The sequence below is a fragment of the Symphodus melops genome (assembly GCF_947650265.1).
Source record: "Symphodus melops genome assembly, chromosome: 11".
Lineage (NCBI taxonomy): Eukaryota > Metazoa > Chordata > Actinopteri > Labriformes > Labridae > Symphodus > Symphodus melops.
In genome coordinates, this window is record NC_136701.1 from 3,497,778 (window position 1) to 3,518,790 (window position 21,013).

General features: G+C 40.4%; 1 protein-coding gene across 5 annotated transcripts; it reads left to right on the forward strand.

Annotated features, from left to right (window-relative positions):
• Positions 1-1,310: 1,310 nt before the first annotated feature.
• Positions 1,311-19,773, forward strand: p2rx1 (purinergic receptor P2X, ligand-gated ion channel, 1; the record flags this gene model as incomplete). 5 transcript variants are annotated; one of them, XM_079355371.1, is made up of 14 exons in its annotated part: positions 1,311-1,449; positions 9,998-10,142; positions 11,874-11,945; positions 12,242-12,311; positions 14,223-14,316; positions 15,207-15,287; positions 16,667-16,808; positions 16,913-17,058; positions 17,993-18,083; positions 18,174-18,239; positions 18,333-18,428; positions 18,772-18,861; positions 19,025-19,069; positions 19,160-19,773. In XM_079355371.1, exons 2-14 carry the CDS (start codon positions 10,065-10,067, stop codon positions 19,163-19,165), a joined length of 1,077 nt encoding a protein of 358 aa, XP_079211497.1. In that variant the 5' UTR covers positions 1,311-1,449; positions 9,998-10,064. The 5 variants fall into 5 exon arrangements, with proteins under 5 accessions (XP_079211497.1, XP_079211493.1, XP_079211494.1 ...); XM_079355367.1 differs by lacking the exon at positions 1,311-1,449 and adding an exon at positions 1,986-3,159; XM_079355368.1 differs by lacking the exon at positions 1,311-1,449 and adding an exon at positions 1,986-3,159 and having other exon boundaries at positions 12,242-12,299.
• Positions 19,774-21,013: the final 1,240 nt, after the last annotated feature.

Consider the following 21,013-nt stretch of genomic DNA (forward strand, 5'->3'; position numbering starts at 1 on the left):
TGCGAAGGTTGTCTGTTTTTGAAGCTCAGGGTGTTTACATGGCTAACACCAACACACTTGCACAGACAGGATGCTTTCAGACTGTCACAAGAGGCAGAAATCTCAGATATATGAAAAGCATATATATAATAACTGTAATTTGGCTGCACCAAAATGCATACACTTATTTCAGAATCAGAATTGATTTTTGTTGTCAAGTACATTTGCTCCTAAAAGAAACATGACTTGGTGATTTTGATGCAAAAACAGTTAACAAAAGAAATAAGGCAAAAAATATCAAAAACTTAAACAAGAAAGTTTTCGAAGCAATCGCAAATATAAAGACTTTAAAAATATAAAAACACAAAAGGTGCAGTCCACAACCATACTGTTTTCAGAGCATTAAGCTCTAGATTGTTCTACATTTGTTTTCATATCTGTAAGCAAATTATGTTGTTATATGTTACGTATATAGATTCACATCGAGCTGCACCCACTGTTTCAACAAACATGGATTCCTATTTGCCAAGGAGGAAGTGTAAGGTTCAACGTAATCCTTCTCATAGTGTTTAAACACAACAGTAGGGATTTATTGCTCATGCTCTGGACTTTCCTAAAACACCTATCCATTGGCGTGATCAATGGTATGGAAGCCCTATGAGGACATTTCGTTTTAAAATTGTAATTCCTTCTTAAAAAGACTTTGAGGTTTCTTTCATTTCCAATGCTGTTGAGATGACAAGCACATTAAAACAAAAAGAAAACAACTAACACCTCTGAGGGCTCACAAACCTGAAACCAAAGCAGCGATGATTGTGTGCACATTTCACAATAACAGTAAGAAACCTGTGTGTGGGGGAATCATATGACCGTCCTTTTAGTATTGCATGCACTGTTGAAAACCAGTTTGTCAGTAATTGTCAACGGAGAAAAATTAGGAGGAATTCATCAGATGAAAAGGAGGACAGCACTGGAGTACTGGCTGATATAACACTATGAGTGCCCCATAATTTACTTTTGCCGTGGATCCCCAATGGGCTCTAGAATTGACACTAACTTTATAGGAATGATAAGACACAGAGTGGATTTTTAGCCAGAAACATCACAGACATGTTTTGGGGCTTCTGAGAATTATTTGCAAACAGAGGATAATATGTGACATTTTAAATAGAGATCCTTGAGTGCAATCTTTTGTTTTGGTTGACCAAAAACTGGTCTGGTAGCTGGAGAGGTGCCAGTCCATTTCCTGAGCACTGCCGAGGTGCCCCTGAGCAAGGCACCGAACCCCAAAAACTGCCATTAATGCAGAGTGAAAACCGAATTAAAAAAAATTTTTTTTATAATGGATGAAGCCTGAGTGACGTCAGCCGTCTGTTCCTGGATTGGGGTTCATCAGCAGCAGCCGACATGTTGGAAATCCTGAGACTTAACTTTCAGTCAACCTGAGACAGGCTGAGAGCTGGAGCTGAGGTGAGTTTTATGGTTTATGGAACCATTACAAGGCGCCCACGATAATTTACATTAACTAATCAGACCTAATCAGACTAATTTGTTTTTTGTACCAAGCTGTAAACATGTATTTATGCTGTTTAAAAAATGCTTTTTTGCCTGTTGTGTGGATGTGACTTCCAGGGTTCCTGCAGCCAGCCTTAAGTGGACACTCGACAAACTGCAGGATTTTGCAATTCCCTTTATTTTTCCAAGACCGAAGGCTGCCGCTTGATTTGACCCCATAAAGATTATCGACCGTCTGGTCTCATATTTAGGAGCATATCAGCGTCCTGATATTAGCATTGAGCTTTAAGCGCAGCTGTGGTGTCGGAGTCGAGTTTAGAATCAATTATCCCCTGTCTCTTTCTAAAATCTGTTTAGGGCATTTGGCACACATTCAACTGCAGCGTTTGGAGCATCTGGAGTTATTTTTTAGATTGTCTCAAAGTCCTCTTTTTGCAATCCATGCAGAATCCTGCCAATCCTGCCAAATCCTCACAATCGTACCCAAATCTATGTGTGGCCATTTCATGGTGTCTTTGTGGAACATGCTTTAACCAGATTTGGATTTGGATTTTAAGCACGGTTCCAAACTAAGATGTTCCATTCGATAATCTCAGGAGATTAGGAAGCGCCGCGCACAAGTGACAAAAAAAAAAAAAAAAACAGTTTTCAAATCAGAAACCATTATGTAATATGCTTCATATTTCAGCTCCTTTAAACTCCAAATATTATAATAATTGTGCACATGCAGCTTCCTTTTCCTTTGAGAATAAAGATTAGAAATTCAAAGCACCTCGCCGCTCATGAAAGGAGAAATTGAGAGAGAGAGAGAGAAACCCCAAATGTTTCCTGGTGCACCCCCTCACAAAATGATAAAACATAAGACGGCTTAATGTCTGCAAATGGTGACAGGAGGGTGTAGGCAAACAAGCTGAACTCGGGTGTGTATTTGTGTTGAGCTTATGTGGTATGTGTCTGTGCCTGTAGCATGCAGGAAGAGAGTGTCAGTGGACGCGATAAGGTTTGATTGCACAGAGAGAGAAAGAGAGAGAGAGAGAGAGAGAGAGAGAGCGAGCGAGGAGAAGGTCCGGTGTTTGTGTGGCAGCTGTTAAAGCCTTTGAGTTTACAGGTCAAGAAAGAGATAAAACAAAACGTGTTTACTTTTATTTGAGTACCAAATAAGAAAGAAGTGAGGCAATAAAAAGCCAGCAGATGCATTTGAGATGTTAAAATGGACAAATGGGACTGACTGTGTCGAGGCAGTGACCCTGTGCACAGAGAGAGAGAGAGAGAGAGAGAGAGAGAGGGAGAGAGAGAGAGAGAGAGAGCAGGAGGGGAGGGGAGAGAGGAAGTCCTACTCTTCAGGACTTCTCATGAAGCACGTCAGATGTTTCTTATGAGAGGAGGCGGAGGACCTTCGCCACTGTAGAGCGAGGGAACAAGCAGAGGAGACCAGGAGGCGAAGAAGTGGAACCTGGGTGTTTATATGCGAGTGGGGTGAAAAGAGAGAGAGAGACACCCGTCTCTGTGAGTCAGCCGATGAGAGAAGATGAAGAGCCAAATCACAAACGCCCTCTCCGACTTCTTCTTTGAGTACGAGACCCCGCGCCAGGTGCTGGTGAGGAACAGGAGGGTGGGAGTTGTGTGCCGCCTCATCCAGCTGGGGGTCCTGGCTTACATCATCGGGTAGGAGCCAAATACTCCTCTTTTTATTTCGTCTGTTCACAGGGGCGACATGTCCACCTTTACAGGGCTTTGCATGTTTCAGCTTGCTTTCGGTGACACACTGTGCAGGATGATGACCCCTCAGAGTGACCCTGCAAATTCCAACAACTCCGTCTGTCTGCTGGCTCGGTGGATTTTACTGACATGCAACTGTTGATTGATTCATCGTTTGAAAGAAGATTAATCAACAAAAATTTAGATTTTACTTCAAGCAATATTGTCAAACAAAATGTAGTTATTTATTTGGATGAAAGGCCTTTTATGAGAATTTCTTTCACAGCTTTCTCACATTTTTATTGACAAAATTATGAATCAGTCAATCGACATTAAGACATTAAATGTCAAATCATTTCTGCTTTGATTTTGGCTTCTTACGTCTTTATTGGGAAGACAGGACAGTGGATTGCGAGAGCGGGGAATGACATGGGAAAAGAGTACTTGGAGGACTAAAGCCTCCATACACACACTAACCGCTAGGCCATCAGCGCCCCAATAATCAATTAATTTCTTGCGGATTTTTCAAGTAAAATGTCAACAATTGCTCGTCCCAGTCCATGAAATTAAGGGGTTTGCTTTTTTTTGAGCATTTTTGTAAACAAAAGCTTTGATTTCAGGAAAGGTTGCAATATTTTTAACAACTTGTAATTTCTACTTTAATCGATTAATCATGAGAGATATTTTCAATGAAGGAAATAATCTTTTGTTTTGGCCTAAGAGGAACATCGAGCTGATGTCTGCAGTAGTCTTTGTTTGTACGGAGGAAGCTGTAAAGTGAACAGTACTTTTAAAGGAAACATCTGATGTGACATGTTGAAGGTGTCACAGCGGATCAGACACACACACTGAAACATGCCTGGTGCTGTTGACACAGCAAGTACGCTCCGTAGCTGTGACGACTTGAGTGATGTCAGAATGGACAAAAATGTGCCCTTCTCAAGTTGAGACAAAATCCACTGCATGCTTCTTAACTTACGAATAGATCTTCTTTACCCACACACACGCACATACACACACACGCTTTAACATGTTGAAGCTGTTCCTCACAGATTCACTTTGAACAAAACAGAGACCGCCTGCTGTGTTAAAGCCATCGCTGGGTCGAGGTTTCTGTTTTTGTTCGTTTTTAATTACTCAAAGATTGTTTGTCTTTCAGTGTGTGTGTGTGTGTGTGTGTGTGTGTGTGTGTGTGTGTGTGTGTCAGTGTCTGTGCACCTCGGAGCAGTACAACCTGAGGAGCTGAGTGTGATGAACACGCTGAGGCATATGCTAACACATATAACAATCAAATAATGCCACTGAGATGTTTTACCTTCTGCTGGTGACATTAGAGGAGAAAATGTGACGGATGATGGATGAAGACAATTGAAGAAAGTACTCTCTGGCTAATGGCAAGGTGTTTCATCTTTTCTTTCCTTTTTAAAGAAAAAACAAAACAAGTTATGTAAACTCATTTTAAATTGTTACGTTCCGTTTGTGGTCCTTTTCTTGGGCTCACTGTGATGACAGCACCGCAGCATGTCCCTCATATCGCATCACATCACATCACATTGCATCTTACTGTATCATGTCATACAATACGGTATATTACTGTACCAAACACTACTGTATATTACCATACAGTATAGTATCTTACCGTGCTGTATCGCATCCTTTCTTATCTTACCTTACTGTCCCATATCATATTGTATCACTTATTACCGTACTGTATCGCATCATATGTTACCATATCGTAATCTTACCTTTTCATATTATCGTCAAATCAAATTAAAGTACGATGTTAAAGAATGTTGAAAAACTAAAAGGAACTGATTGAATTTCTACGTTTTTGTCTGGAGGGATCTTCTACGACCTCTACAGATATCGTATGCAATGCTACCTGCTTCTCCATGCAGTCAGGACAGACCACATTAAAGTCTGCTGTTGATGGGCATGCAAGGAGACGTGATTACAATGTTGTCCTTACTCCACGCTTCAGGACTCAAGCAGAACGCCGACGGGTCGGACCAAAAGTCACACTGTCTCTCCCTGACACTTTTGCAGCAAACTTGTATTACTCATTTTTGTTATTCAGCAGCAGAAAACAAAAAAAAAAGTCTTGCAGTTTTTGGAAGTCTTATCTAAAATTTCAAACATCTTGCGTCCTTGGCAAGACAAATGTCATGAACATATCAGACTGTGCTCTCCATGGATCCTTTGAACTGTAAAATCCTACATGTAAATATTTCTTATTCTGTTCATTAAATGAAAAAGGTAAAGAGTAATTAAATTGAGAAGCAGCTTCAAAATGGCTTTTTTTTTTTTAAATAATTTAAATTTTGTTTAAAAAAAAAAAGCTAATCTATTGTTGTCTGTTTCATACTGATTAGTTAAAGGTTTATTTTCTTCACCATTTTGATTTGTCTTCACAAAACGAGCACTAATCTCGGCTCTGCAGCATGATGGTGGGAAGAAAAGCCCTGCGCACATCAAGGAGCCGCTGCGCCGCTGCCTCGTTGCTCTCCTTCTGTCGCAGCAGATACAGATCTCACTTAGACTGCTGTTTTGGAAGATCCCTCCATTATTTCATGCTCATGCGTTTCTTTATTCCATTAATGTGCTCTATTTTTTTCTTCTTCTTCTGAACGTATACGCTCCAGCTTGCATAATTTGATTTGCCCGACTGATAGAAGTTGTGTTTTATGGCTCATTGTGTGTACTTTGTTTTACTTTGAGGACATCTTCCTCTTCCTCTGCTACCGTGAGGTGTTCTCTTTGTGCGCTGATGGAGGAACGTGTGCCGACACACATGAGTCCAACACAGGCCCTCTGCCAGTGGGTAATTGATTTCCCCCCCCTCGATGAAATAGCTCTGCATCTACGTGTGTGTACACAGTATCCAAGTGCACACCAGCTGTTAACCATTCCCCTCTAGCCACACACACACACACACACACACACACACACACACACACACACACACACACACACAATAAGAAACTTCAATCTGATCAGGCGGAAACATGTGATGCAGGTTTTTAAGGATCTGTAACTTCTTCTTAAATTGGTCAACTCACCAAACTTGCAGATGCTTGTGGTGCTTTACATCAGATTAAAAACTGGAATATTACATGTTTGGCGTATGAAATACAAGGCTGTAAAAGCTGTTGAGATTGTACCACTATTATCAGCAGTGGCTGTATAAACTGGATGGGAAATGCACTTGAGCTTATATATTTCTTTTTACACTGCAGGTCACACCTACACATTCACACACTGATGCTGCTGTGTAAAGTGACCATCAGAAGTAACTCGTTCATTCATACACCGTTAAGTGGCTTGCCCAAAGACACATTGAACGTGGCTGCAGGAGCTGGGGATCGAACCCTCGAAAAGATTGAACCCAGCCCCCCGTTTACTAAGTGCCTTACGAAAAATACCAACACAACAAATAAAAATACTTCATCACGTGTAGAATTCAACTTTTAATATCCAAGCAAAGTAAAGAAAAACCTTATCAGTGTCTTAATTTACTGATGGGCCATAAATCTATAGATTCATTGGTCCATAAAGTTAATTTTAAACTTTAAACATCTGCAATGTCGTGAGTGCAGCATCAACGTGTATGCAGATGGTCAGTGTAGAGGCTCAGGGTGGAGCTATAGTTTTAAGTACTTGATAATATAATGAGGTCATTAAGTAGAATAGTTTCCTGGTGCCCCTCCAAAAGGTCAGCAGATAAATGTTAGGGGTCATTAGATGAATCATCTTGCTCCACTGTTGTTTCTTTACCATGTTAATTATCTCGAGCCAAAGCCTGAAGATCTCACATACTGCCTGCAGGACTGTATGACTTTAAACTCTCGCTCTCTAACATATGGGCTGCAGGGCCAACAGATAAGACACAGATCAACACTCAGGAGTATTAAACTGAGAGGAGCTGGTTTTGAGGAGTTTTGAACATAGAGCAAACACTTTTGTTCTCACTTCTGTTCTCACTTCTGTTGTGAGCCGGGATACTCCAACAGACCTCACATGTTATGATTCAACGTTTTTGACTTCAGGATGTCTCTGCTCGATGTAGAACAAACATGTTTACAGCCTACTCCAATAATCTTTGTCCTCATGGGCAGATATTGGGCAGTTTGACTTCCCTATCCAACCAATATGCAAGTTGGAGCAAAGATTACAGGCATTATTTTTCAATCTTCAAACCCATTGGTTATTTTCTGAAGACTTTAGGGCCTCTAGCAGTGATGGTTGTGCTGTATCCATCAGTTAGACATAAATGACCATCCTTCATTACACATGCTCGTTGTTTTAGCTTGACTAGTAACATGAAAAGCGAGAATGGAGGTGGAGTCCAAAACTATAAGAGTAGATTTTGGCTGAACTTGAATGCAGGTATAACGTTTATGGGAGTTGGTTTTAGCTAAATTGTTGTTAGATGACAGCTGACTTGTTCTACTATATTATGGTGTACTGTAGTGTGTTTTGCTTATTTATTTTGCTTTTCCTAGTTACAGCCAATGTCAGCTCAAAACTCCAGTGGACAACACTACTCTCAAAGGGCAAATAAACCAGAATGCTTACTGATACCAATTTTGATACCCATATTTAGTCCTGCAAACAGATTCTGTTTTTTATGCTCTGTTTATAAAGATAACATTCCTGTCAGTACAGGCCTCACACGTTATGATTCATCGTTTTTGACTTCAGGATGTCTCTGCTCGATGTAGAACAAGCTGGTGCGCATTTAAGATAAAAAAACAACAGTTTTGATACACATACTTGTATTCTTTCCTTTAACTTTAAACTTTCTATTTTTACTGAACATGTCCATGAGACCTTAAAAATGTAAAAAAAAAAAAAAAAAAAAAAACATTGGTTAATGTGGAGCAACTTCCTCTACATATTCTGTTTTTCATTTGTTTTACGGGGTTAGACTCCTTTACATACTGTAGAGGAAAACTATCAGCTGATCGTCGTGGGCGGTAACCAAGCACAACTGTGTTTAAACATGTTTATTGTCTTCTTAAGCAACTTCCTCATTGTTTTTTTAACATGTCACCAAGCAACCTCTGGTGTTAAAAAAAATTAAGCCAATAAGGAAATGCAAAATCCTGCAGTTCCTCGAGTGTTCACGAGAGTCTGGCTGCAGAAGCACAAGAAGTCACATACACACCCATTCAAAAAAGCTTGTTTTTACAGCAGACATGAACATGTTTACAGCCTGGTCCAATAATCTTTCAAATCAAATATGACTTGCAGTTCATTGCTCAAGTTTTTACTTTTTACACTGAGGGGATATTAAAGGTCACATATTCTCCTCCTCATCAACCAGTAATATGATAAGTCTCAGAGCTCCTTAAAACATGTGCGAAGTGTCTTGTTCTAAATTCACTCTGATCCTGTAATTGAGCATGCCTATAAACCCTTTTATTTCAGCCCTGCTCAGAAAAGGTGGTTTCTGTGTCTGTAGCTTTAAATATGTAAATGAGCTGTGTCTGACCACGCCCCCTCTCTGGAAGGGCTTGGATGGATCTGGCTTTCTCGCTCCATGTCCTATAGTTTACGGTGAGAAGGCAGACTCAGAGCGCAGAACAAACACCTAGATGTGGGAGTGTCACTCACCTGAGGGAGGGGTTACTGCCCTTTGTGATGTCATGAAGGGAAATTCTCAAAACGGCCTGTTTGAGCACACATTTTTCCGAAAAGTGGAGCAGGATAAAGCCGGTGAGGATGGACTTTTGTCATTATTGGGGGAGTTTGTATACAGACTACAGACACATATTGGTGTCAGAGAAAAATGGGCAAGTGACTTTTAATGTCAATCTTCAAACCCATTGGTTATTTTCTGAAGACTTTAGGGCCTCTAGCAGTGATGGTTGTGCTGTATCCATCAGTTAGACATAAATGACCATCCTTCATTACACATGCTCGTTGTTTTAGCTTGACTAGCAACATGAAAAGCAAGAATGGAGGTGGAGTCCAAAACTATCTAAGAGTAGATTTTGGCTGAACTTGAATGCAGGTATAATGTTTATGGGGGTTGGTTTAACTAAATTGTTGTTAGATGACAGCTGACTGGTTCTACTATATTATGGTGTACTGTAGTGTGTTTTGCTTATTTATTTTGCTTTTCCTAGTTACAGTCAATGTCAGCTCAAAACTCCAGTGGACAACACTACTCTCAAAGGGCAAATAAACCAGAATACTTACTGATACCAATTTTACTAAATAATTATACATTTTATTTGGCGCCTTTCAAAAAACCCAAGGACACTTTACATGCAAGGTTTTAAAAAGACAATAAACTCAGAAATATAAAAAGTTAAAAAAGGAGAGATTGAAAGAATTATTACTTAAGAATTATTAATCATTATTAATTTCAATACCCATATTTAGTCCTGCAAACAGATTCTGTTTTTTTATGCTCTGTTTATAAAGATAACATTCTTGTCAGTACAGGCTGAATGCTTTCACTTCAGATAAGAACCTGAATCAATAAACCTTAAGTTTAACCAAATCCTTTTTTCCATCAGTACTTCATCTTTAGTGGAAGAAAACATGGGAACCTTTGATCGACACAATGAGATTCAGCTTCTTTGATTTGTTTCAGCGATGGCAAAGGCACAAGAAGAGTAAACCGCTCTGACATTTCACAACCACGATCACTCATACGCTCCCCTGTTAGGCATGCTGCTGGCACGTTTAGTGTGTCAACTGCAGCCCTATGCATGTCCTTGCCTGTGGGGTTGGAGGGTTGGCCAGGACGTTATATGCTGTGTGCCTGACAGGAATCTCTCTGTGTCCCATCCAGGTGGGTGTTCATCTACGAGAAAGGCTACCAGTCCACAGATACGGCCGTGAGCTCTGTCTACACCAAAATGAAAGGAGTGGGCTACACCAACGAGACAGGAAAAGAGAGAGTCTGGGACGTGGCAGACTATGTGTTCCCTCCACAGGTTGGTGTGTGAATGGTTGAAGCCTCAAACATGATTATTACGTGACTCCTAAGTGTTCAAGAACGAGTTTGTCACCCTTCATAAGTCACTGGCTGTTGTTAGGGTGATAGAAAACCTTCACCAAAGTCACATGTTGGGAGTCCAACAGCTACTGTCCATGAATCCAACTGTCTGAAAGAATGACCATCAGCCTGAGTCACATCAGCAACGTGAAGGAACGTGCGCTCCCTGAAGAAAGCTGAACTCTCCGTCATACGGTGGTGACAGGGACGAAGCTTTAGTCATGCTCTTAAAACATCCGTGTTGGCTAGATTTCATGCCAGATCAAATCATTGACGACACAAAGTTAAAGCACGCACAGAGTGAAAGTTACCAGCTTTGTCAACATCAAGGTGTCACTGGGTTGTTTCACATATCCTGTAAAGATCTGAGCAAACAACTCATCCAAAAGGAAGACTCCGGTCAAACATATTTCTTTGTTTACCCAAAAAGTCCTCTGCAACCTGTTATCTGTGAGAATGGAATAAAGAGACACAATGATGATCATCATGTTTGCTTTGAGTTGTGGGTGTGGGCCGTTTTATTTAATGCAGATGGGATTAGACTCACGGTTTGATGTGATAAGCTCGACCAACAACATGAAAAGATCACTTAGTTGTCATGCCAGATACTTTGTTAGGTCACATCTTTATAGTTAATGTTCATGTCTAAATCCAGATCATTGTGAGAGAGTTAAAAACTCCCTCACAATGACCGCGAGGGAACAGTGAGTGGCTTTGAACGTTCTCATGTGGTACACATAAGGGACACTTTGATTGTTGAAAAAGTTATCGAATCAAGTCTACGCTGTGAATTCGGCCTGCTCATCATGATCAAAAGCATCAAAGGAGAACAGGGAGGTGACAAATCCAGCCTCCTTTCCCCAGGCCAATATATTCAACATTAACATAGTCACGCTGAGCTCATGAGGGCTTTGCTATCTTCAAAAGCAGTTTCTCCCCTGTTTCTAGTTCTTATGCTAAGCTAAGCTAATGAGCTGTGGCTTAGTGTTTACCAAGATATATTGGAGTTTTATTCGTCTTTATTTCGGGGGGGTTCAAGAAAAACAGAACATATAATTTCCCTGATGTTACACTATAGCTTCAAAGCAGACATTGCATAAAACAGCATGTGTTGTTTTAGATGGGATTTGTACTTTGAGGTTGTTATTTATTCATTTAAAAATGTATTTAACAGGATAACCTCTCAGGTCAGACCTTTATGGAAGGGAACATTGATTTACAGCAGTGGATAACAAGACAGATAAAGATAAACAGGACATTACAACACAATCTGAAGGAATAAAACCAAGAAAAAAAAAAATCTTCACTGGAATGGAGGATTGAAGCTTTGAACACTTTCACATTAAAACAATCAAACAAGCAGAGTAAGTACAGACTTATAAATAAGAACATGCCAGTACAAGTAGGATGAGTCAGGGCCCGATTTATATGAACCTAAAAGACAAACAAGTCAAGACTGAAATATAATAAACCCATTTGCAACTTGAGCTGTGCCGATGTTTGAAGAATCAGCAAAGCCACCATTAGTTTATAACGGCTTAATGTTTGACATGCTGCATGCAATAAACTGAGGCTTGCTGCAAATCAACTACTACATCCTTCATTATGTGATTTTATGGCATAAATAAGGGAGACAATCACATTATCTGTGTTGATCTTAACCCCTCAGGGAGACTCATCGTTTGTGGTGATGACTAACTACATCATAACTGAAGGTCAGAGCATGTCCAAGTGTCCAGAGGTGAGTAAACCTTCTCCTACAGTCCTCCTTATCTGATTTATACATTTCCATAAATAGTCAAACAAATTCTGTCTCATTCCAAGACTGTTTGTGTAATTGGGTAATTGTCCAGCTGTTGAATACAGTGCCCATAAACATAATGGCTTCCAGATGAGTCCATCAGCAGATTCATTATGTGATAATTATGTGAAAACACAAGAATATATACAAATGTTTCTTTGACCTTGCCGTTTTTGTGTTACTGCACATTCCTCCGTTGTCCATTTCGTCTAACTCTGATCTCCCGTTTGTTTCAGCTCCCAGGGAAGCACAACTGCAACTCAAGCAAAGACTGTATAGGAGGGAGTTTCAAACGTACGGGACATGGTAAATCCTGACGGCCCGACAGTGTGTGACGTCTGCTGTCATCACTGAGTAACCGTCTGTGTGTGTCTGTGGCTAAGCTCAGCACTGTCCAGATTCTGGGCTTTTGATCATGAGAAGAGTTATTAATGTTTCAATGTAAAGTTTGATGCGTCTCTGTGGTCTACAAATGTAAAATCAGACCTCAGAGTGTTGACTGATGCATTTTGATACAGGTCGCACCAGAAGATAATCCTACACAAGCTTCAGAGAACTTCAGGAACATTACCTAAAAGTCCTCTGAAGGTTTTCTTAGACATTTCAACTTTAACCTCAGGGAACATTTAGCGAACATCTCTGCAGGGTTTAGTAAACCTTAATGGACCCTTCTCTGAGATTTTATTTTTAAATTACGACAGGAAAGAAACAACATCCCTCCATTCATGCGTTATGTATATCGCTTTCCTGTTCAGGGTCCCGGGGGTTGATCCCAGCTGTCACTGGGCGAGAGGCGGGGTTACACCATGTTCACCAGTCAATCACAGGACTGACATGTCGACGCAGACAACCAGCCACACTATGGTTCACACCTACAGACACTTTAGAGTCACCAGTGAACCTAACAAGCATGTCTTTAGATTGTGGGAGGAGGCCGGAGTGCGCATGCACAGGGAGAACATGCAAACTCCACACAGAGAGGCTCCTGTCAGACGAGGATTTGAACCAGGTGCTGTGAGGCAACAATGCTAACCGCTGCTCCACTGTGCAGCCTAGCAGATCAACGGAGAGTGTCAAACAGAAACCAAGCTCCCCTTTAGTTTCATTTAATATCTTTATGCCAGTGAGAGCAGCATGATGTCCTTAGGGAGGTATGCCTCGAGGATCATCAGGTCATTGAGCAGTGTGTTTGTTAAAAGGGATGTGGCTCTTGGGAACTGCTCTAGAATTAGCCCACATAGTATAAACTGTATAAACCAACCCTGCTCTGACTCACAACCGCCTGTAAACACTCGGATGTAAAATACATATTGCTCTTGTCTACAGTAAGCAGATCAACATCAAAAATGACAGTATGAGCGAACAAACACACAGAACTCGTGTTTGTATTGTGCTCGTTGATCATTGAAGCGAGTGAGTGCGACCCTGCCTTCAGCAAGTAGACACATTCATGTTTATATAAACACTGGGACAGATGCTACAATTAGCCCTGTGCCTGAAAGCTGACACAAATCATAAGCACAGACAGACATGAAAATAATAACCATTCAGACATGAGTTTTTTTTTTTTTTAATAGGTCTGGACATATGCAGCGTCGTCAGCGAGTTCAAAGAGCAGCGACATAAATTAACTGTCCCCATCTGTCCCTGGGTTTCAGCCTTTCAAGTCCTGTGTTGACCGACATCGACTTTAATAAGAGCAATGTTAGCCCAAGCTTTAGATCTGCCCCAGTCACATCCACCTTGAGGTGCCAGTAGAGGAGAGTTGGTCTCTTTAGAGGCGGCGTGCTGTCTGTATGACTGTGGACAGTCAGACAGGAGGGGCGCCCCTGAGGCTAAACACACCAGTGGGCTTCTGTGAAAAGGTCAGAGGTTGAAGCAGAGTGACCAAAACGCCTGCTGGAGAACTGTCTGTGAACTCACCCAGCACACGATGAGAAAGAGCGATAGCAACAAAGCTAATCACACACAGAGAAATGATACGTTGGGATCAGGGAGAGATAAAGGAAACAGCCATTTCAGCGTTCGCTTTGCTTGACTTTTAAATCTGTCTTGCTGCTCTTGATGCAAACTCGTGATAAGATGATTAAAGCTGTGCTGTGTCTTGCTTTTTCTTTTCTCTTCTCGCTTCTTGAAACGCACAGCATGTTGTACTTCTGGCTGCTTCACTTGAAAGTTTTGTCTCTCATGATGAACTCCAGTGTGTTTTACTTCAAGGACAAATGACGGGAGTTTGTGTGAAGCTGAACACCACACAGACCTGCGAGGTGCTGGCCTGGTGCCCTATTGAGGATGATCGCAATATACCAGAGTATGTCGAAACACTTTCTCCTGCAAGTTGATACTGACATGTGCATAGATTACATAACTGTCAGCACTAAGACTGTCATGATACCAGAATTTTGAACTCTGATACCAATCCACTGAAAGTCAAACAGTATCAAAATTAGTTTTTTTATTAGACAGCAACAAAAGTCGACTTCCTGTGCATCAGATACTGAATAGTTTCTTGTTTTTAATTAACATATATTTGACTCCTGCACACTGTCTTAAGAATACAAATACTTTTCCAAAATATCTGTACGACTAAGACAATGCTCCTCGTCTTTTCATAGTGGCAGCTTTTTCTAAGCGTCTGTAAGTTTTTTGACATGAACGATCTTTGAAATCAAAATTTGTGCAATTTAGACCATGCTCCCTCTCTCACTTTGAGGAAACACAGGGATGTGTCCAGACTTTTTTTTTTTTAACTGAGGTTGCCCACCTGGAGCCCTGACTTGTGCAGAGGTGGCCTGATGTTTGTTGGCACACACAAATTTTTCTATCCCCACTAATATTTAATTTTAAATCAACTATCAGTCTAACTTGATAACAAACATTTATTGGCAATTCAGTCCATTTCGAGTTACATTTCTTCCAATTTTTTTTTGCTTTTTACATTTATGGAAAAAGCGAACTATTAACAACTGAAAGTGCTTCCATTAGCCTGTTGAAAACAGACTGAATAGTTGGTTTGTACTGAAGTTCCGCCTCTGATTAGGCAAATAGCTAACAATAGACATACTGTTATTTTTTTTGAAGATATGGTATCAAACATGTTGACATTCTCAGGCTCCACACGAGAAATGATGTTTCAAATGAAGTATTCTGCTCATAATACGGTCCTTAAATCTCTCCTCTCGTCTGTTTGCTTCCATCTAGTCCTCCTATGTTGATGTCTGCAGAGAACTACACACTGTTCATCAAAAACTCTGTGACCTTCCCCTTATTTGGAGTCACAAGGTGAGGTTGGGTCTAAGATAGATTAATAGAAATAAGAGAGCTGTGATAAATGTTGTTCTACTCAACGTTAATCTGAAATTGAATAATGATAACGAATAAGATGAATGTCCTTAAAGGGGAAGTCCGCCAAGGTGAAATGGTTGGTTTACTCATGTGAGACTGTCTGTTGCTGTTGAAAAGCTTTTTAACGATTGAGAGGATAATTACAAGTTTGTTTTTAGACTTTGCAACTTTTTTGAAAGACGACGGTACCAAATAAACAAAAAGAATAATAGTTTCAATGTGGTTTCAATGCGCTTTTCTTCGTCAGGTGATGGTTGGGTTTTTATTTTTGCATGCCAGTAACTGATAAGCACTCTGATGGCACGTTTGGTCACACATGCAAACCGCCTCAAGGTAAAAACTAAACGAAATCTATAAAAAACCTTATTCAAATACAAAAACGGAAATTATGCAAAGGAACATCATTAATATACAAATATAAAAAAACTCAGACATTGTGTCACAATATACCCAAAGTAAACAGTCAGTTTCACATTATGGGGTAAATTTATTTTTGGAGTAATCCCAGGATGAGTCTGTAGAGGGCGCTAAATGGCATGTTCAGCAAATGTGAACATGAGGAGAGTGGGATCGTTAACAAAAAAACAACAGCTGCAGTTTTTGTGAGTGATTTGTCTATGAAACACTTTGTGATTGGATCTGTTTTGGATATGGGCCCAACATTTTGTGTAATACTTTTCTTAAAGGAAATATGATGGAAACATATTCCTTTGCATACTCCTGTAAAGTTTTTTATAGATGTTTTTTTTTTCATTTAAAGTCTGTTAGCATGTTTGATCATACCTGCCTGATGAGGATCCAATTTTTCTAAAACCAATGGAAACGAGGAAGACCATTGTTTCCAAACTTTTTTTTGACACAGAGTGAGTGAGTTATAAAAAAAGACACAAAACTCCTTAAAAGGGTGGCTATGTTTTACCTTTTAAAGCCTATTTTTATTTGGGTGGCAACATTTAATTAACAATTATGCTCAACTGCATTGTGGCAGTTGTAGTGGTCAGAGTTTGCCACAAACAAGAATCTAAAAGTCCAGAAATTTCTGCCTCAATTTTCACATATGCCTGTTGAAGATTTCACCTAACCAATAAAACAAATATTTGGCAATAAGCCATGTCATATACCGGGTTTAGAATACTAATATTTACCAAGGAGAGGTGAACGATATGAAGCGATGACGGTTGGGTAGTAGTACTGTCAGCAGTTAGTTCCCCCCTGGTAATTTCAGGTTCATTTTTTTTCCAGGACAAAACAAAAACGCTGTGAAAATGTTCCATTAAAAGTAAATATGTGTCTCATAATGGCCATGTGTGTTTCAGGAGCAACCTGGTCGAGGGTATTGATGCTGACTACATCAGTAAATGCCTCCATGATCCAGAGAACTCTCCACTGTGTCCCATATTCAAACTGGGAGACATCGTCAAACTGTCTGGTTTCAACTTTGAAACAATAGCCAGGGTGGTAAGTACAGATTCAATGCACATGCTTTGTGTTCTGGTGTTTGTGTCTCTTTGTGCGTCTTGTTATTGTAATGGTTTCATTTAGGCTTTTATGTGTTATGACAGGGAGGGGCCATCGGTATAGTGGTGGACTGGACGTGCAACTTTGATACGGATGTAAAGAACTGTAAACCAAAGTACAAGTTCCACGGCCTGTATGGAAACCCAACAGAGACTGACAAAGCCAGAGCTTCAGTGGGCTACAATTTCAGGTTGGTATAGCTCCGTTTTCACCAAGCGGTTCAGTTCAGAAAGGTGTACATGTTTTGGTTTTTTCCTTAGTAAAAAGTTGAGAAGGGTTCCAAAAATAAGTGATTTGCACTGTTCTACTTTTTTGCTCCCCTTCTATTGGAGTGCCAAGCGTATCGATTCAACCCTAAAGCAACGAGCTGGACACCCTGCAGTCCACTGAATCTTCTCCTCCTGTGCTACAGCAGTAATAATGGCCAAACACAAAACAAACCATGTTTTAACCCTGCTGATTGGGGGGGGGGGGGGGGTCATTTCAATTATTGTTCAGACCTTCCTAGGAATCATCAATCTTTGTTTATTTTGTACTGTTCTTCGTCTTTGTTAAATATTTTGGCTGTCTACACCTTGTCAAGCCGCTATGCTTTAATGATGCACAAGGGAAAGGCGAGCAAGATCAGGATTTAAGGTACCAATTTCTTTGACCTACCTGCAGAGTGAGAACGATGAACACACGTGAAGTGAGGACTTTTAGATGGTTAGAAACGGGCCGGACGTGAGTCTCTTTACGACCTGCAAAAGCAAACGACAACATCAGCCACAAGATTTCACATTTTCTTTTTTACTGATTCAAATAAACAATTTGACATGGACAGACAGACAGCAACATTTAACCTCGTCAACATGGGTCATCAAAACAATCCGACACACGATCCTCACAGGAGCTTGACAAATATGTGTTTATTTCCACATCAAATTGAGATTAAAATTCAGAATCACAGAATCCCACCTGTGGGCGTGGGCTGTTTTTTCCCCTCCATGCTTAAATTCACATTTGTTCCACTCTGATGTCAACGCCCACAGTGGGACTCTGTGATATTTTGGGGGAAATAACACCTCAACCAGATAAAGAGTTCTGTTAGGCTCTTATCTTTTGTCTCTCATTGCTTTCTGTAGGTTTGCAAAGCATTACTTGGAGGACAAAACTCAGAAAAGAACTCTCCTAAAGGTGTTTGGGATCAGGATCGACATCATCGTGCAGTCACTGGTTAGCCATACATCTGAATGCTTACAATGATGTTAAGTCTATACATGGGATAAAGGGAATATGGAATAATTATAACTCTGTGTTTCACAGGCAAGAAAATTCGACATCATCCCAACGCTGACAGCGATAGGCTCGGGAGTGGGAATCTTTGGAGTGGTATGTTGAACTTTTAGACTTACACCTGCAAAAATTACCTTTTATTTCTGCACAGTAACATTTATAATTCTGACTTTTTAAATGACTTTTCAGGCAACTGTCGTGTGTGACTTGATGCTGCTCTATTTGCTTCCCAAAAGAGAATTTTACAAGAACATGAAATTCAAATACACAGATTCACACATACAGGTAAGCTCTGTGATGCAAGTGACTGAACGTGCACTGTGTATTCTACTGTAAAAGATCTTTACTTTGAGCACAAGATGGCAGCAGAGAGGCATGTATCAATGGCAGGTGTTTGGTGTTATTCTGTGTCACCCTCATCTCTTGTGAGGTAGTGCCACATGCCAGAACCCCCAACAGCCCATGAGGAGAAGATTAATGCTGTTTATTCTCGTAGCTCACACAGCCAGTGCAGGACTCTACCTCCTTTGTCTTCTGATAGAAGATGAAATGATTCCATGATGCCCTCTTGCCCATGCAGACAGTTCTCTTCTTTTACTCAACCAGGCAGAACATTTTGTATTTGCAGCATGACAGCGAGTTGTCTGGTTTAGACACAGGCGTCTATTACACCATTGAAGCAAAGGCAAGCCAAGCCAAACACACTGACAAGTCCAACGTGAGTGCACGTAGACGTAGAAGTCGACGTCCACGTCGATGTAGAACAGTAGTTTTTCATTAGTATTTCTAATAAATTATGTCGAGGTAAATCCTTACTTTCTTGTTTACCTGCATGATGTTCAAACCTTCTTTTCTTTGGTTTTGACTGTTTCATCCAACAGGATCCGGATTCAGATGCGGGCAGCATAGAGACCGAGGTTTCTAAAGTAAGGGATTCCTAGATTTCTAACAGAATATACCGTTTTACTTTGGTTTCCATAAAGGCTGATGTCTGTCTTTTCTGCATTGCTGTTTAGAAATGACCCGGGAGCAAGCCTGTAAGGTACTTGTTTTGGACGGTGTAATGCACTGATACCCTGCAATAAACCCCCACAAGTCAACACAGAGAAACACACTCAGACTCTAGGACTCTTGACTGGAGCAAACAAAACCAAAGACCTGGCTCCACGTCTTCCTCTTCATGTTCCCGAAGAATCTTCAGCCACCATCTCCCAACCTGAGAGAATTTACACAGAATTTACACTCTTGGTGTCGAGCCCTAACATAGCTGAGCTGTGTGTGTGTGTGTTCTTTTTTTTTTTTTTTTTGGGTGTTGCTCAGTTTGCTTTTATTCATACTTTGGGTGTAACCCTCCCCCTAACCATCTTCCTATCTGTGCAGGTGAAAGCTCATTTTCTGGCACTACTGTGTGTACACATATCATCCATAATTCAATCCGTTAAATCGTCACGTCAGAGCAAGATATACACACATGATGTGTGGAGATGTGTCACTATCAGAGTCATCCTGTGTTCACCTTGTGATCGACTGCTGCATTCAATAAAACATGTACAGTTATTTCACTGCTTTTCTTCTTTTGGTTTCAAATAGGACCCTCAGCATTGATTAATTAAAGTCTGAATTGAATGCATTAATGTTTTATTAATCATGATTAATCTTGTTCACCCTCAGTGTCTCCCTGTAGTCTCTGTGATGTAAAAGAAAGGACACTGCTGCATCTTTGAATTTCTCATTTCACTTTAACAAACTCCCAGACAGCTCAGCTGACGAGTCCAAAGTCAAATCCACCTTATGACATCACATATTGATCTTTGTTACCGTTCCTTTGAGCTATCTGGGATCCATAACCACTTCCTAATGTCCTAACCTCCAGCGTACCAAGAGCGCTTTATATTATTTCAAAATAAAAGCACACAAGTAAAGCACTCTCATTGCCAATTTCCACATAGGAAGTGTATAAGCCGCCTGCACATCCTGCCTAATGATTCAGCTTCTGAAGTGTGAGCACAGCTGTAGCTACACATCACGTGAGAACAACAAAATCACGCGGGAGTAACGAGAAAAACAACAGGTTGCTTTGTCTTTCTCAGTATTGTGCACCGTTGTTTGTGTAAATGTGCAGCAAACAAAAGAAAGTACTAAAATAAAAGCTGAAGATTTTTTATTTTTAAATGGTAAATAATGGAATTTGAAACATGCATTAAATGTGATTAGTTAATACAATTTAGCAATTCATCACGTGTCTAACGATCCTAAATTTAACGTGTATGGTCAGATAACAATGCAGACACACATCAGCGTCCAGATTGTCTTTTTTATTGTCTTTGATTACGTGGTGTAGGTGTACAAAAAGCATGCAAAAAATAGGATCTTTAATGGTACATATTTACATAATAACAACCACATTCCACAGAGATGTGCCATGCTTCTGTTTTTTTTTTTAAATCACGCACTAGTGCAGTGGTTCTCAACCGATCTAACCTCAGGACGAACTGCCAACTCTTTCACGACACATCGTAACCCAAATTTCTGATATTTTTCATTGTTGGACCTCCGAAGGTTCAAAACGTGACAGAGCAAAATAAAAATAAAAAAACGGGTTCAAAAAGCACTTTACATAGCCTACAAAATCCCAGGCACATATTAGCGACACACATTTGGGTTCCGATCCACCAGTTGAGAAACACTGGACTAAAGAGTACATTCAGAGAAATGCACGAGACAATACAACACAAACGTACACACGAACAGACACAGAGCCTCAAAACACGAATCAGGACAGAAAACAGATGAGATTCACAGTGAGAGGTGAATCATCCCTGACCTGCTATTGGATACAAACTCCCTCTCACACCTTTTCCTTTGGAGAT